General features: G+C 52.0%; 4 protein-coding genes across 4 annotated transcripts; 2 read left to right on the forward strand and 2 right to left on the reverse strand.

Moving 5' to 3' along the window:
* Positions 1 to 136: 136 nt before the first annotated feature.
* Positions 137 to 2,552, forward strand: SETTUDRAFT_18407 (uncharacterized protein; the record flags this gene model as incomplete). The annotated part of the gene is made up of 5 exons (XM_008021889.1): positions 137 to 288; positions 364 to 873; positions 923 to 1,195; positions 1,245 to 1,302; positions 1,509 to 2,552. 5 exons carry the CDS (start codon positions 137 to 139, stop codon positions 2,550 to 2,552), a joined length of 2,037 nt encoding a protein of 678 aa, XP_008020080.1.
* Positions 2,553 to 7,468: 4,916 nt separating this feature from the next.
* SETTUDRAFT_18408 (uncharacterized protein) lies at positions 7,469 to 9,187 on the reverse strand (the record flags this gene model as incomplete). Its single annotated transcript, XM_008021890.1, has 1 exon — positions 7,469 to 9,187. One exon carries the CDS (start codon positions 9,185 to 9,187, stop codon positions 7,469 to 7,471), a length of 1,719 nt encoding a protein of 572 aa, XP_008020081.1.
* Positions 9,188 to 11,243: 2,056 nt separating this feature from the next.
* SETTUDRAFT_178168 (uncharacterized protein) lies at positions 11,244 to 12,609 on the reverse strand. The gene is made up of 2 exons (XM_008022633.1): positions 12,098 to 12,609; positions 11,244 to 12,054 (listed from the first exon to the last, which is right to left on the reverse strand). The coding sequence occupies exons 1-2, from the start codon at positions 12,444 to 12,446 to the stop codon at positions 11,366 to 11,368; spliced, it is 1,038 nt and encodes a 345-aa protein (XP_008020824.1). The 5' UTR covers positions 12,447 to 12,609; the 3' UTR covers positions 11,244 to 11,365.
* A 266-nt stretch (positions 12,610 to 12,875) lies between these two features.
* On the forward strand, positions 12,876 to 15,088 carry SETTUDRAFT_178169 (uncharacterized protein; the record flags this gene model as incomplete). Its single annotated transcript, XM_008022634.1, has 3 exons — positions 12,876 to 14,466; positions 14,487 to 14,757; positions 14,869 to 15,088. The coding sequence occupies 3 exons, from the start codon at positions 12,876 to 12,878 to the stop codon at positions 15,086 to 15,088; spliced, it is 2,082 nt and encodes a 693-aa protein (XP_008020825.1).
* Between the last annotated feature and the right edge of the window lie 1,789 nt (positions 15,089 to 16,877).

Raw genomic sequence — 16,877 nt, forward strand, 5'->3', positions numbered from 1 at the left:
TGCACCAGCGACTCTTTTTAACCATTTCCATTTGTACAGACAGCAAGTTGGGAGTGCAAAAATACCTACCTCCTACAGCAGCTCAAGGTGAAAGCGAGAGTGTCGCCTCCGTTTGTCGACATTGGCGCCTGAAAAAATGATCACAACAACAACTCCAACAGCAGGCAGCGCATCGCCCGCGCACGCCCCTCTCTGCCCCTCTCCGCTGCACATACAGAAGAAGCCACGGAAAGCGACGTTCCGCCAGCGCATATTCCGTAAGTCGACACACAGCTACGACGGCGACCCGTACGTATTTGGCCCATTAGACGACATCATCGACGAGATCAAGAGCGATATCTAGGAGCTACCGCCCGACGATAGGTTCGACTCGTCTGTCCTGGACTGGACGTGCCCACTCAAGGCGCCCTTGTTGTGGGCCACAACACCGCTATCCGTCAGCCGTACGCCGAGTGAGCACCCTTTGACGATACGCAAGAACAGGAACAGCCGCTCGTCAGCTTCTGGCTCGAGCTCTGGATATGCCATGGCGTTTTCGCGCTCCTGCAGTCAGGACGAGGCTGCCGATGCGCCATGGACTGAGCGCGTCAGCGCGCAACAGGCTCTGCAGGGCGTGATTCACAGCATGGACGGCCACAGTGAAGCCCCGAAGCGCCGCAAGTCGAGTAAGTTGCGGCTCTTTACGAATAGTCTGCCGCTTTTGCGCCGCCAGGGTACTGGAGATACCAATGCCACCGCCGGCGATACTTCCGACATGCCCTCGTCAACGGTCGTCACAGCGCTTGCGGCCCACGACCAAAATGACCAAGTATCGGATCCAAAGGACCTAAATGAAGATAGTGTCATGGCCTATCTGGCAAAAAACGCTCGCAAGTCCGTCAGGCCCCATCTCCATGTGTAGCAGATGCTAAAACTTACTCAGCGGAGACAAGTTCAAGTCATTCATGAATCATTTTACAAAGCACATCCCTCCACCGACGGACCATGACAGGGAGGTGCCGGGTACATGCATGTCAGACTCGTCCCTCGTTCTGCCGACTACCCTACGCGCAGCGGTTAAGCTCTTTCCGGAAGTCAAGCTTCTTACAGAAGACGTGCAAGAAATCACCGTCGCCGTGGACATTGAAGGCGTGCTGCACAATCGGCGGCCTCTTGCAGATAGCGCAATAGATGTCGTCTTTCTGGTAGACAACAGGTAAGTGCCTCTGCAGAGTCTTGGACATGGCAGCCAACACCAGCTCTAGCTACTACGTGACGGAAGCTTGCCTCGAACAGTCGCTACAAGTCGTCAACGGAGCCCTGGTAAGCCGCATTAGGAAAAAAAGAAATGGCACCTACTTACTTTTTTATGGTATCACCTCACGTCCAGGGATCGACTGGCGCTATACACCACGCACTGCACTCACCGTAATGTCACCGGAAATCGACCCGACACGCTTTATCCAATAAGGCGTTTCAGCAAAGACACGGAGGCAATCATCCGAGAGCTTACCTCGACCATTGCGCAGTCTGGTACTCAAGTTTGGGATCCGCCTCGCCCTAACCCATCCATGACTGATGTCATCCTTGGCATAGCTAGAGCCCTCGAGGTTGAGCATCTCAAGGCTGGGCGTACCCACATCATCGTCTTGTCACCAGCAGCTCACGTGCTTCACGACGTCTCAAGATGGTTTCCGGATCTATACCTTCATCGAGTTAACCCCGCGGTTCTTCCGTATTGCCGCGAACCAGAGTTGCAACATGGCCCCTGCGCCGATGGCTGCTGCCACAATGTGTTCGCCAGCAACTGGTCCAAGTATCAGTCGACTGCAAATCGCATCAAGCGCATTGTGCAGAATGCTCGGTGCGCCAGGCCCGTGGGTGAGCTGACGAGGTTGAGCGTCGACGTGCGAACCAGGGCAGGCTGCGAGCTCGTCGATTGCCATGGCAGCAAGGAGATTCCTCGGCTGTACCTGGGACAGGTGCACACGCTATTTGTTAAGGTTCGCGTCACCAAGGCTGAAGCGTCCAACGTCAACCTTGACTCGCACAATCCCATCTTCAACTCGAGCGTAGATGGCAACGGTCTGAGGCAGGAACTACTAAACTCTGTCCACGTAGGTGCGACAAAGGTCCACGTGCTAGACATCCAGGTATTGTATCACAACTCAATACATGAAGCGCAGACGTGGAACTACACGGAGAGCCCGCTGATCCTCACGAGCGAGCTTGGGGGCTTGGCCCCGCCCAAAGACACATCATTGGAGGTGTACAAGCGTCAGTACTTTTACGACCTCAGCCGGGTTTCATGCCATGAAGCCAAAGTCGCAGCTCAAGGTATGCTTGACGGGCTTGGTGCAGGCAATGAAGAAGCCAAGAAGCTGGTTGAGCGCATGGCCAAGGAGATTGAGTGTCATGTGGCGATTCGTGAGTATGAGAAGAAATGCCGACAGAAGCTTCCGCTGTGCCCTGGCCCTATCGAGATTGAGACATCGCACCAGTGGCTTATCGAAATATGGAGCCGCAGGACGAGCAAGTGCGACTGCATCGACGCGTCGGAGCGTCTTGGCTGAAGGGAGTGCATTAGGATTAGTGAACACGATGGCGGGACCGGGAAGCATGTCGTGGGCATCAGCGCATTTGTTTTTTTGACTCGAAGCCAACGGTCAGCCACGCATCGCGATGAATGGCAAAAGCCGATAGCGAGAGCAAATGCAACGTTGGATTGGGTTGGCGGATCTTGGCTTGGCTCCAACCGTCAACGGCCTCTGATCTGGAACGATCTGGCTCTCCAGTTGTGGAATAAGGCGTCAAAGGGGAGCCATGCCGGGATTGTTCTGGGCCAGGGCCGAGGCAAAGAAAAGACATGCGAGACTTTCCGCATTTGCACGCACGCAGACTGGACGTACATACAGCTGGATTGCCTGATGTCTCATGATACGGGCTCCAGCCCCAGATTTCATGATCCTACCTTATGATGTACAGCAGCTAGTTTATGACATCGATCAAAAAGCAAAAAAGTGGGCCATTGCTCGCATCGAGCAGACCCCTTCTGCACCTGGTGCATAGGCGCACGTCCATACATACATACATATGTAGTAGTACGTACATATGCAAGATGAGATCTCCTGGAGCCCATGCTCACACCTCCTGCCCATCCATATTGGAGATTGCGAATATGCATCTTCTCCCATGACGTCCCTGGCACCGCCCGTTGATTGCTTCTTCTTTTGGTTTCGGAAGTTTTTTTTAGTTATGTGCATTATACAAGTAGGTGTAGAGTGAAGGAAAAGCTGGGCCTCACCGCCCACCCTTCCGGCCGAGTCCGGCTGAACGCCTGCCCCCCACCCCCCTAATTCCACTTCTTCTTCTTCTTCTCCCAGCATACGGTTCATGGGCTCTCCTAGGTCGAAAAAGTAAAAAAAGCAGCAGCAATAAAACGTAATGGGGATGTAAAAAGGAAAAGAGCGAGGAACAAGACAAGGATCCCTGGGTTAAAATAGAAGAAGAAAAGAAGGAGAAAGAAGACTGTTTCGGGGGAATGGGAAAACAAGGGGGTTTGGTGGAGGGTTACTGTACTTACTTACTTACTTGGTTTGGTGGACTAGCTTAACTTACGGTAGCGTGCATACATTCACATTCACATTCACATTTACCAAAGCGGTTCACCACCCACACACACACACACACACACCTCCGACCGACCGACCGACAGACAGACAGACAACGGGGGCGGCGGTGGCGGTGACGGCGGTGCCCATCTTGCGCTAAAGTATCAACGCATGGGGGGGAGGGTGCGTGGGAACCAGGACCAGAACCAGGACCAGGACCATAACATCTTACCCAGCCCAAAGTTTGGTAAGTACGCACGCGAAAAAAAAAAGGAAAAAAAAGATAATTGCCCGGAAACTTCTTCTCCCTCCCTCCCCCCCTCCCTCCATCCCAAGTTCGGAAGGGAAGGGAAGGGAAGGGAAGGGGAAGGGGAAGGGGGGGGCTTGCTGCCGTCAGCGCGAAGCTAAGCTGGGTAAAGTACAGTTAAGTAGTAGGCCATGTGGCGTGGCGTAGCGTAGGGTCAGCTAAGCAAGCATGGTCGTGGGCTGGGCCTGGCGTTGCGATTTTTTTTTTGGAGTGGAGTGGAGTGGAGGGGGCGGTGGGGAGAGCAAACCATGTTTATCAGCAAGGGGTGTGTGTGTGTGTGTGTGTGTGTGTCTATTGGTAGGGTGGGGGTTGAAAGGGTGAGGGGTGAAGGAAGGGGTTAGCTTGGGGGGTTTTTTTTTGCTTGGGTGCAATCAAGTACACCCAAGTAAATAAATAACAGACGCCTGTTGTTATTGCTGTTGTTGTTGTTGTTGGGCCTTTTGCGCATCTTAAACTAGTGCTGCAACCAGGGTTTCCGTGTCTATGTACATGGAGAAGAATGAGTACTTGCATACGTTCCATGATACATGATACATTACATACACGGGAAGAAAGAAGAAAGATGAAAGATGAAAGATGAAAGATGAAAGATGAAAGATGAAAGATGAAAGATGAAAGAAGAAGAAGAAGAGGAAGGTGGAGAAGGAGGATTATCGTAGATGCAGCTTTGTATATGTGTATACATGCTCTGGCGTGTATGTACGTACATCCTTGTAGCGCATGTATGTATGTGCAATAAACCTGCATTTTCTGGGACCTAGATCACGTGCATATGCGCATGTAGCTGTAGCTGTAGCTGTAGCTGTAGCTGTACCACCTATCCCTAACCCTCTTTTGCTTCCTTTCCTTTGTTTTTCCATTCTACTTACTTACTGGGTTTCTTTTACTTTTTTTTTCGGCGCATTTTCCCCACCACCGATATCATCATCATTACACTATGATCATGACATTTCCCTTTTCTCTCTCTCTCTCTCCCTCCCTCTCATCTCTCATTTTCTCTTCCTCATTCTCAGCTCCCCCTTCCCTTTCTTTTCCCCCCACGGTTCGGCCGTGCATCGGCGTGCCCCCTCCCCCCCCCCTCCAAATGCAATGCATTCCCACCAGCTGGACTGGGTGTAGGGCGTGGGAACGGCACAAACCGCCTTTTCCCACTGCATCTCGCTGTTTTTGTTTTTTTTTACTTTTTGCGTCTGAATCACCTTCGTATTTGCACCCCCCCCCTCGCCCCCCCCCCTCGTCCAAAAAAAGACGCATGCGTGTGCTACCCAATATGCATCGGGCGGGGAAGTCTGTGTTCGCCCTTTTTTTGTCTCTCTTTTCCCACTCTGCTTGCCCTGCAGGGGAACGAATATGCAAGGGAGCAAGGGGAGCAAGGGGGCAGGGGGGGCAGGGGGGGGGAGGGGAGCATCAAGCAAACAGAAAGAGAGCATTTAGTTTATTGGTTTTCTTTTTGGGGAGGGAGAGAGAGAGAGAAAAAGGATAATCATAATAATTATCATTATCATCGTCACTATTACACTAGTACGATATCTAGGTAGTGTGTTAATGCTCGATGCAGTTCATGACACGTGATGCCCGTTCCAAAGTCCCCTTTTTTTCCCTCTGTCTCTCTCGTGTCTCCTTTTTTGTCTCTTTACTTTTCTCACTTCCTCCACATTCTTCGTTTCAGCCCAGGTTTTTCACTTGCTTTTGTTTCTTTTTCTGCTGTCTCTTTTCGTCATTTCGCCCGCTCGCCCGCTCACGCCCGTTCGGCTTGCCGTAGTCGGTCGGTCGGTAGGTCGGTCCAGGTCGGTCGGCATGGCGGCGAGAGGTCGGCTCCACAGGAAAAGAAAAGCAAAGAAAAAAAAGAGCCAACGAGAGAACAGGAAGAAGGAAAATAGCATCCTATAGCATGTAGTATGATATAGGTAGGTACGTAGTGTATCGCGAAGCCAAGTATTGAGCTTGGTGTTGCGCTACGAACCGCACACACACCCACACACCGACACCGACACCGACACCCACCCACGCTCATACACACCGGTTGGGCGCTGCGTAAGGAGAAGAAGGGGCTATAATGATGACGGATAGTCGACGGGTATCTCCGCTGGCCCCCCGCACCACCTGGCAGAGCTACCAGCATCCGGGAAGTTAAACGCAGTGGTGTGAGGAATGGGAGCGAGGGGGGGGGGCGCACGTACGCAACGCATGCGCGTGCGCGCCACGAGGCAAGCGATATGTCCGGTGCTGGTGCGGTGCTGGTGCGGTGCTGCTGCTGGTTGAGAGGCTAGAGTGTGGGGAAGCGAGCGAGAGAGGGAGGGAAGGGGAAGAGAAGCGAAGGGGGAGGGGGGCTGGCCGCATCCCATGGCAACACACCTGGTGCATATGAGTAAGGTTTCGACTTATTGGCTGGGATCATGAACCGTGTGCAGCGTTGGGTGTCGGGTGGGGGACTGGAGCTGGGGTGGTTTATCTTTTCTTTTCCGGCTGAGTAAGGGAGACGCGTGGTATGCTTGTGTAGCACACACACACACCCCTTCATCATCTTCCCCGACGTTTTCCCCCTTGAATAGACTAGACTAGACGGGCTTGTTACTTTTGTCCGGTGTCTGTGTTGTTTTCCTGTGGGCTGTGTGGCGACATGCTTGAGTGGAGAGATTGAGAAAAGAAAACACCAAAAAAAGGTACCTGTATGCGTGCGTGTATATGTTGCAGGGTGAGAAAGCAACCAAGGTGGGAGTAAAGTTGGCGGATCATTATTATTCTTATTATTTTACTTTCGTGATTACCACTACACCTACAAGCATGTGCCTGGTAAAGCAAAAATGCTTTAGTATGCTTATTTTGTTGTAGGTTGTAGAGAAAAGGTAAATAGCTAGGTACTACAAGAACCTACGCGTCTGCTTACTAGTACATCCACCCCCCTGGACAAAGAAGCGGGGAAGGGCAAAATAGTTAGCCGATATGCTTTCTAAATGTCGGTTTGACCGTACATGGCAGTAAGCACTATAGAGAGAATTTACATCGGGATTAGAGAGACAATCGGACTTGGTCGGGCTGATCGCTCGGTGTGTAATCCCGGTGTTGATGTGTTCTTGTTTGACGTCTGGGAGGTATAAAAGGTAGAGACCAGTTGCGGGACTTGGAATAATCACTCAATGACATCTTGTCGAAGGGGAAAAGGGAGCTAGTTTCCTGGCTTCTTCGGCTGGAGACTGTGTATATTGCAACGTATTCTGATGTGTGTTACGGCGCAAAATCATGATAAACAGGTGCTCAAGACACCCTGTTTCCTCATCAAGTACATGCGAAGAAACTCGTTCGTCTTACGGGTAACAGACATGTCATCGCAATGGTTAAGAAGACCCGAGAGGAACTTATAATAAGAACACGGTGATGCAGAAGATACGAACAGAAATTTGTCTACTAATAATTTACAATAAATAATGTCCAACAGGTTGAAGCAAAAGGGATATCTCAAACGTCATTACAGAATACTACCTACACCATCCATCATCAGAGCAAAAAAAAACACATACACCAGAAAAGCAGCACACACTGCCATGCAACCTGCACAAACACTGCAAACCCCTCACACCATTCGCCCAACTTCATCAGGCCCCCATCGCGCTGCCATCTCCTTCTTCCTAGAAACGCTATCGCGGTACCCCAACCCCAGCCCCAATCCCATGACTACAGAGCTCTCCCTCCTCACCCTCTTCTCCATTCCACTCTCCACTCCCGCATCTCCTTCCTCCCTCATCTCCCCTATACTCTGCACTTTTGCCAGCAAACTCCTTCTCGGGCCATCGAAGCTCTGACTAGACGTAGAAGGAGACGCATGCGTAAACTGTGGTTTTGGCGTGAGCGGGAAAAACGGGTTCTGAGACATGAGCGGGTGGATGAGAGAGCGCTTCTTGAGGAGAGGCCGAGGAGGGGACGATGGGTTTGCGTGCGGTGGGCCAAAAGCGTGGAAGGGCGGCGGTGGCGGTGAGAATGCGGGTGGGCGCGGCGAGGAGCTGCTCGAATGCCGTTTTATGTCGTCCCAGCCCTTGTAGACTGGCGTTGAGGATGCTGATGGCGGAGACGGGAAGTCGTTGTGTGTGATGTCGTCGGTGGATGAGTGGTCCGTGGAGTACAGTGAGGGCTGTGTGTCGTGCGCGAGTGACGAGTACTTGTATGCTGTTTCTTCGTTCTTGGGGAAGAGGAGACTGCCTGTTGAACGGAGTCTTTTGCTCTTCGCAGGCTGTGCATCTATGTTTATCGGCATTGTCATGGAGTTTTGGCTGGGGAGAACTGGAGGTCCGAATGGCCGCATTGCTTTTCGCGAAATCGGTGTAGGTGCGTATACTACCACTGAGTCTGGGGTCTCGGTGCGTACATCGACGGGTAGGAGAAGGTCATGCTCGATCGGATCTGAAAAAGGCTCGCTGTTGTCAGTCTCCCTGATCGATGCTAGACTCTGTCTCAATCCCCTCCCATGCGTCGACGGCGAGTAGTTGCTTGACGCGGGATTTTGACCAGTGCACGAATGTAGTTTTCGCAGTGACCTCTGGCTTTTGACGCTGCTCCGACTAGACGATCGTGCAGGACTGCGGCGTAAGCTACAGGCATTCATCAGTGGGCTTAGTGTCGGCGAAGGAATAACGTGATTGCGGAAAGCTTGCCTAGAAGCCGTCTCGGGCAGGGCAGGGAGTGGTTTCTGCGGACCATTGCTATATCCTACGACTGCAGCAGCAAGAGCAGATACAGTATCAGTTGGGGCGTTGATGGCGACGCTGCTTCTCCAGTCCAAGAATGGATCTATCGTATCCGAGAAGGGGTTTCCGGGGTCGCTGTAGCGCATGCCGTCCACGCTATGCAAATGCCGGTATCCATAGTCGAAGGAATTGTGAGGAGCCCGAGGTGGTAGCCTACTTTCTGTCGATGTACGTGCTATGCCACCTGCTCCCCCGGACATGAAAGCTGAAGCCTCGCCATCTTCACTACTGCTGCTTCTGGGACGAAGAATGGAAGCATCGTACAAGTAAGCAATTTCGGGATATGCGCCTGAAGATCCCGCGCTTGTTGCTGCACGCCTTGCATGATAGCGACGGACAACAAAGATTGCAGCGACAATTGCCAGGAGAACTCCTGCTGTGCTCCCAAGGGCAACACCAGCAGTTTCGGATACTGTTAGTGGGGGTGGAGCTGCTGCGGCTGTCTGCGTCGGACTGCTTTTTGCAGTTGCCTGGGCTGCATCTAGAACTGATTTCGTTTGTGCTGGTATTTCGGAAAATTGTGTCTTTATCTTTGTCACAAAGCCACTCATTGCTCTAGAAGTAGAGAGGGCTGCTGGAGAGCTGGAGAGGCGCAGGCTTGATGGGTGATGCGTGTGTGAGGCTCCTAGCGTGCTTGTACAGGAGCTGCTCTCTCTAGTAGTCGTATATCCCATCGGAGGTATTTTGCTGGCCTGGAACAGCAGAGAAGTTGGTAAAGTTATATAAATCTCCGAAGTGGCTATTGGCTGTGTTGAGATGCTGCTAGAAACCAGTCGAGCATCTGACGTCTCTCTAGTAGAAACAGATGTTGAGGTTTGCATAAACTTCCCTGATGTGGATGGATACTGTGCAGTCGTTTGCGTGGTTTGAAGAGGTGTATCGCTCCTTGTCATACTTGAGACGCCCTCGGTATTCCATGTAGGAGTTGGATGGGTTTCCGAGGAAGTAGAGCCGTATCCTGGCAAAAGAGCAACGTACGATCCATCAGGCTGTGTTCCAGTACCGGTACCTGTTATTGTCGAGCTAGCAGATTCAGTGACGGTAGGGTAGCTGACGTCGATTGAAGAAGTCGGAGTGCCGGACCAGCTGGAGATGGGTGGTAACACAGTGGTGTAAACCATGCTGCTCCCCGGGCTGATCCCAGTTGTAGAATAGGCTGTCGAAGTGTTACTCAAAGTCGCAGTTGGTGACGTTGAGAAACTTGGCGGGTTTTCTGAAGCAGGTACTGTTTGTTCAGAGTTCATCCTGGTTGGCGTGGTTGTTACAGCAAACGAGCTGCTAACGCGGCCATTGGTACTGTCTGCAGAGGGGATTGGATAACAGACAGTCAGGCTCGAAACTGAATGCAGAAGCAGTCCTGTAGTGGTTGGTGGAAGAGTCGAGATCAGTGACGTCGTCGTGTCAAGGTTCAACGATGTGCCATGACTTATCGGGGTTGATGGACTCGCTGTATCTATTTCCTGACCGTCTGCGGAAATAGTTTGACTGGTTGCAGTGCTGGCGTTTGTGATGTATACTCCACTGCTCGAAATTGGGAGTATGGTTGAAGGTATCGCAGTGGAGATTGACAGTGCATTTTTAGTTTCCGTTGGCGCATTGGTATGCGATTGTTGTGGTGATGCTGGAGTGATAGGGTATGCGACTCCATACCCCGATGCTGGAAGAGCTACATATTGTATGCTTGTAGTGGATAGCGCAGCACTCACTGTGCTTTTACTTTCATGTTGCTGTGTCCCAAGCCTCGTCGACAACAGAACGGTGGACGAACTCAATATCGGGACAGTTTCGGACGTATTTTGAGAAACATCGGAGACTGATACTAGCGACCTGGTCCCACTGGGTTTAATCCCCAATGTGACTGCTAGTTGAGGCGTATTCGACCTTGATACTGAGAATGGCGTGATTCGTGACTGAATGGTAGAAACATCGTACTCTACCAGTGTCGATACCGATTCCGTTGACGTAACCACCTCTGAATCAGCCGTTGCTGATGCCGATGTGGTATTACTGAAGGTCGCCGATGCCTTTGTACTATTATTGAAATAGAGTTCGCGACGGGGCAATACAGGGAGTCTATCCGTATGTGATGATTGTGCATCTGTCAGTAAGCGTTAGTATATCCCATGTATCTTGTCCCCACCTACACCGTCTCGCCGCATACGCATACCTCGAACAATCAACGATGCAGAGCAACAAGCAACCAAAACTCGCGTTGACCAACCCATGGCACATATCCACGAACCTGAAACCAAAGAACGTGAGGAAAGCAAGCAAAGAAATCAACAGCGAGGCAATCCAATTACACAGGACAAGAAACGCCCGGAAATGATGAAACTAGAAACAAAGACGGCGACTTGAGATTATTCACTCGCGCGCCTCGTGCTCAAAGCCCGAAGTCCTTGGTTAGTGCATCACTTTGTCTTGGCCGAAATGGGGTAAGCGTGAGGTAGGTACCTGCAGTGCCGGGAAGGATTTTGGGGCTGAGTCGGTACATGTGCATACAAATCCGAGAATAACCACAGCACCCACTATGATTAGCTCAGATGCGGCTGTGGCGGTCCTCGTTTGCATATTTGGATCTGTTCCCATGAGGGCAATTGTAGGTCAGGAAGCTACATTTTCGAACTATGCTGAATAGACATCTATCAACATGAGAGTGGCGCAGTTGCACCTAGCAACCTCGAGTCTGTCAGTCTTGACTGGAATCAACTCTCCAGTAGCAGCACTTTCTAGTGAGAATCTAGCTTTCCTGTGGTGCCATTACCAGTGACAATGTAGGCTTGATCATCGCGAATATACTCCTGCCACCACAGCGGCAAGGCACGGATCAAGGGACCAACTGTCCGGTTGATGAACGGACCAAGAACTATCTGCCCACTCTCCGCGGCGATTATCTGATTGACCATGGCCTCAGCGACATGCTCTGTTTCGAGTAGATTGGCACCTTTCTTTTCCAGCCCAGAGCTAATGGCCGAATGTGCTGTCAAGGCCGACTTGGTCCAGTCCGGGTGAATGATGGAGGTGTGAATTTGAGGACACTTGTACCGATGCTTGAGCTCCGTCGTAAGTCCCTCGTGAAAAGCCAAGACGGCCGCTTTGGTGCAGCTGTAATCGGCAGCACCGGCTAGAGCCACAAAGGAAGCAAGACTGGCAACGGCCATGATGTGGCCCTTTTTCTTCGCAAGCATGTCTGGCAGGAACTCTTGGACTGTGCTCCAGTGACTCAGAATGTTGATGTCAAACATGCTCTTGAGGCGTTCTTGGGAGATTTCGAGAATGGGCCAGGCATTTCCTATTCCAGCATTGTTGATCAGGATGGAGGGGTGGCCCCAGTCGGCGCGTATAGCCTGTGCAGCCTGGCGGATGTTGTCTGGCGAAGTAATGTCACACCTGTAGAATCGTACGAGAACGAGCTCATCTGGCCTTGTTAGTAGGGAAAACAAGTCTGTGCCGCGACTGACCTTTGGTGAAGACGTCGGAGAGAGGGCTCACGTCGAGAACCGCGACCCTGATACCGTAGGAGACGAGCCTTTTGACCACACAGGCTCCGATACCTGCGGAGCCTCCCGTGACGACGGCAATCTCGCTCTCCCAGTTCCAAGCGCTCTTGTCGGTGGTGAGACTCCATCGGTTCACGGCCCAGCGATTCAACACCTGGTTGATCTCGACTACAGCCCATACGGGCAGCGCCCACTTGAGGCCCCAATGCAAGGCGCTGAGAAGCCCGGGCTTACTGCCAAGGCCCAGCGATTCGGGGTTGGCAACTCGGATCAAGACCGATCCGAGAGTGAGTAAGGCACACCGAATCATGATGGGGGCGGATGTTGGTGATGGGGCGAAGTGGAATGCAGATGTGGGCCACGGGTTCTATAACGAGAGGAGATGTAAACGACGGGAAATGTCGCACAGTTTTGAGTGTAGGAAAAAGAAACACGTCGACCACTTGTATAGTTTTGGCTGGTATTTGACACTTGTGGTACCGGGGCAGGTTGAGTATTCCCTGAACCATACATGGACCAGTCAGTCAGGCCAGAAGGAAGTCATGAAATCATACAGTATCAGGGTCAAGACGAACGGGAATGAGCTGAGCAGAGTGATGTATGCGAGCAATGTCGATGGATTGGAGGATGCCGAGATGGGGCAAGGCCTGTGCCGGCGCGGGGATCACTCGCTACGCGACGCGATGGAGTGTCGAAACAATTGCAGTGGTCAGACTTTGCGCCTCATTTGCACCACCGCATGTCTTTCGCCCGAGCCAACTGCTGGAGCGGCACGCTGACGCCGTTTCTGTACCCGGCCGTGTCTCAGGCCCAAGTCGCCTCGCTTGCTCGTGCATGCGTGCGCCGCAACCCGTTTCCACAACGAAGATGCAGCTCGACAGCTGATGGACAGTCGCATGCGCATTCCTCGCGCCTAGACCCCGCCGCCGACGACTACTCGCTCACGCCCTTTGCCGACCGATGCATCCTGACGGTGGAGGCTGGTGGCGGCGGCCATGGCTGCGTGTCCTTTTTGCGCGAAAAGTATATTGAAGAAGGGCCTGCAAACGGCGGCGACGGTGGCAGCGGCGGCAACGTGTACATCCAAGCCGTTCGCGGCGAAACGTCTCTGCACAAGCTCGCCCGCCGGCGGCTGATCAAGGCCGGTAGGGGGCGCAATGGGCAGGGCAAGGTCAAGGGCGGCGAGCGGGGAACAGACGTCCTGATTACCGTGCCAGTAGGGACCATTGTGCGCGAACTGCAGAGGCATGACCCTGTTGCCGTCATGGAGGAAGAGCACTGGAAGGCGGAGCAGCGCGGCGACCAAGACGACCTTGAAGACGGACATGGCGGCTACCGGAGCGACAGATGGCTCGTCTATCCCGGCACGATTCCCTCGGAGCTGAGCAGGATCAAGTTTCCCAAGCTCCCGCCGCCGCGACGATCGCACCTCGCAGCCCTCGAGCCCCAGGCGCCCCTGTGGCTGGACCTGGACAAGCACATGGAGACGCCCATGCTGATAGCGGCCGGGGCCATGGGCGGCCTGGGCAACCCGCACTTTATGACGCCCTTTAACTCGCGGCCAAAGATGGCGACGCGCGGAGACGAGGGCCTGAAGATTTCGCTGCAGCTCGAGCTCAAGATGCTCGCCGACCTGGGCCTCGTCGGCCTGCCCAATGCCGGCAAGAGTACGCTGCTGCGGGCGCTGAGCAACAGCCGGGCGCGCGTGGGCAACTGGGCCTTTACTACGCTCCAGCCAAACGTCGGCACCGTTGTGCTTGACAATCACAAGGGCCGCCCGCTCGTCACGTCGCGCCGGCCGGATGGAGAGCTGCGTGAAAACTTTACCGTGGCCGATGTGCCAGGGCTGATTGAAGACGCCCATCTGGACAAAGGGCTTGGCCTCGGCTTCCTGCGCCACATTGAGCGTGCCGCGGTGCTGGCCTTTGTCGTTGATCTCGCTGCCGGCGACGCGGTGCAGGCGCTCAAGCTGCTCTGGCGCGAGGTGTCCGAGTACGAGACGCTGCGTGGCAAGGAGCTGAATGCCGAAACAGAACGCAGAATGGTCACCTACACGCCTGGCGGCCGCAGTCCTCCGCCCAGCGACGTTGCTGATCTCCTCGACCCGTCCCCAGAACCGCTGCCGTTTCTCACCTCGACTCCCATCTCTTCCAAGCCGTGGTTTGTCGTGGCAACAAAGGCCGACTTGCCGGACACACAGCCCAACTTTGAGGCTCTGGGCCACTATCTCGCTGCCGTAGCCAAGGGCACGCTGCCTCATCCCAGCAGCCGCAAGCACGCGTGGAAGCGGAATCCGCAGGTTGTGCCCATTAGTGCCATCCGCGGTGAGGGTGTGCAGGTCATTCCGCAGTTGGTCATGGATTTGTTGGAGTAGATGGTTCTCCTCTCATATTACTGTACTGTAGACATGTCAATCCATATCGATCTGACTGCAGCTCGCCACTGAAAGGTCCCGAAGATGCGGTTCTACGCGTTGGCACGCGTCCAGGTGGGGCCGCAATGCTCAGCGACGAAGACCCTAGCGGGGAAGTCGCGATGTTTGCCACCGTCAACCTCACAGTATTCGCATTGACGACGCCGAGAACTGGAGTCCAGGAAGTAGCTGTAGATTCGAATGGGTAGTAAGAATAGTGCTGCAAATGTATGCGTATCCAAACGGCAGTCTTCTGTGATGTCTTGAACAAGCAAGTGCTGCAGTGCTCCTTCCCAACTGAACACTACCAACAACATAGCCCACACGCATTAGCAGAAGCGAGCAGAAGCGCACAGAAGCGCGCCAAGGCACGCGTCGGTCGATTTGAACAGAGAAGGAAGCCTGCTGAAAATTTTACTCACTCTAGACACTCACACCCGCCACTACCTTTCCATACGGCCATGCATACCCTCCACCCACTGGACGTCAGCGAGCAATGGTCTCAGCTGGCGGGTAAGGAAACACCTGTCACCAAGTGAACTCGTCCGAAACAACCTCGCGGAATTCACTGAAATGCATGCAGCTGACTCGGCTTGATGCACGCTATTGATGGAAGACTGGAAAAAGCCATTCTACTGAGAATAAGTAAGAAGCTCCTTCCCGAGGATTCTTCAAAAAATGCTTTGTTCTATTGGTATTTTGTGCGTTGGAACCATACGGTGATCAATGTATCACGTGCTATCACACGGGGTGGGGAGCAATCTGAATTCCATTGAGGCTGTAGCATTGTCATCGTTCTGGTACAATGTGGCTTGAGAACCAAGTGTTGCGCTAATCATCTATGATAGGCAGTACGGCACATGGCATCTCTCACATTCTTCTCTCTCTCTGTATGTTTCTCTCTCTATTTCTCTCTTTATCTATTTATTTCTCTATCTTTCTCTCTCTTACTCTCTCTCTCTCTCTTTTTCTCTTTTTCTTCCTCTCTCTTTCTTTATGTGTGTATATGTGTTTATTTCTCTATCTATTTCTCTCTCTATATTTCCTTCTCTCTCTCTCTCTCTCTATTTCTTTATTTATTTCTCTCTTTCTATATCTATTTCTTTATTTGTTTCTCTCTCTATCTCTCTATCTCTCTTTTTTTCTCTCTCTATCTATTCCCCTCTCCCTACGTGTGTGTCTATTTCTCTCTCTATCTATTCCCCTCTCCCTACGTGTGTGTCTATTTCTCTCTCTCTCTGTCTCTCTTTCTCTCTCACATTCTCTCCTTTTTCTTTTCTTTTTTCTTTTCATTAACAGCTTCTCCAACATAGCATTGTTGAGCAAGAAAGACGGTGGTTTTCTTTGACTAATCAAAGTCAGGTATCACTTGTCGGAATATATCAACAAACATTAACAAGTTATATCACCTGCTAGGTTCACAAAGGAAGAAAGGTTATTTGCAAAAGGTCAGTGCGGCTCCGGCAAAAAGAAAAACAAATTGCAAACTTAACCTTGTTACACAGCTTACAGCCAGATTCGAATAAAAAAACGACAACCATACTACCTGGAATTAGAACCTACACTACAGGGCTCAAGTTCACAGGAATTTAGCAAAAAAAAAATGGTAGCTTCTCTTTGATCTGCCGCGCCAGTTAGTACATCGTCTTCATCACAACTCTCGGAAAAGCCATACTGAGCGTGTCATCCTTAGTGCAGGGGCCATGCTAATCTTCTCTGTATCTTTTTTTTGACCATGTGTCTCGAAAGACGAAGGGACAGAGAATTAAGAGGGTTATAATTTTGAGTGGTGAGAGCCGGGGATGCGTGCGGTAAAGGGGCTGGGACCGGGGTGGGTGGGGCCCTCGCGAAACACCGGAGGCTACCGGAGATTCTGACCGCCTCAAAACAAATCCAATACACTCTAACTGTATTCATACTAGCACCGTTCGATTTGTTTTTATTTTGTGAGTGGTTGCGACGTGCGGACGCAGCGGCTTTCACAACGTAGTAGAGTACCACACTATTAAACGGCTGTAAGGTATACTTGTTACCCAGGGTTAGTCTTTGTTGAGGTGGGTAAACGCGGTAAGCAGTGCGATTTATCTATCTATGGGTAGTGGAGCAGAGTTATAGATACAAGTATTTGTTTAGAGGGCTTAGCGTTCAGGGATGCTAAGGATTGCATACTTCATTTGTTCTGCTTGTGTAAACCTATCGGGTGATAGGAGCCCGTTTAATTTTGTTAATGTATTATTAGAAGTCATACCCAATTCCTGTTGGCGTAAAAAGATAAAACCATACAATGTCAAAGCTTCAAAGAAACCAATTTCAGTTGCTAGAATTAGG

This window comes from Exserohilum turcica (genome assembly GCF_000359705.1).
Source record: "Exserohilum turcica Et28A unplaced genomic scaffold SETTUscaffold_1, whole genome shotgun sequence".
Classification (NCBI taxonomy): Eukaryota; Fungi; Ascomycota; class Dothideomycetes; order Pleosporales; family Pleosporaceae; genus Exserohilum; species Exserohilum turcicum.

Coding starts and splice junctions, on each gene's coding strand:
- SETTUDRAFT_178168 (XM_008022633.1), bottom strand. CDS start 12,446: ATGATTCGGTGTGCCTTACTCACTCTCGGATCGGTCTTGATCCGAGTT. Junction 12,055..12,097: donor CTCCGACGTCTTCACCAAAG/GTCAGTCGCGGC, acceptor TAACAAGGCCAG/ATGAGCTCGTTCTCGTACGA.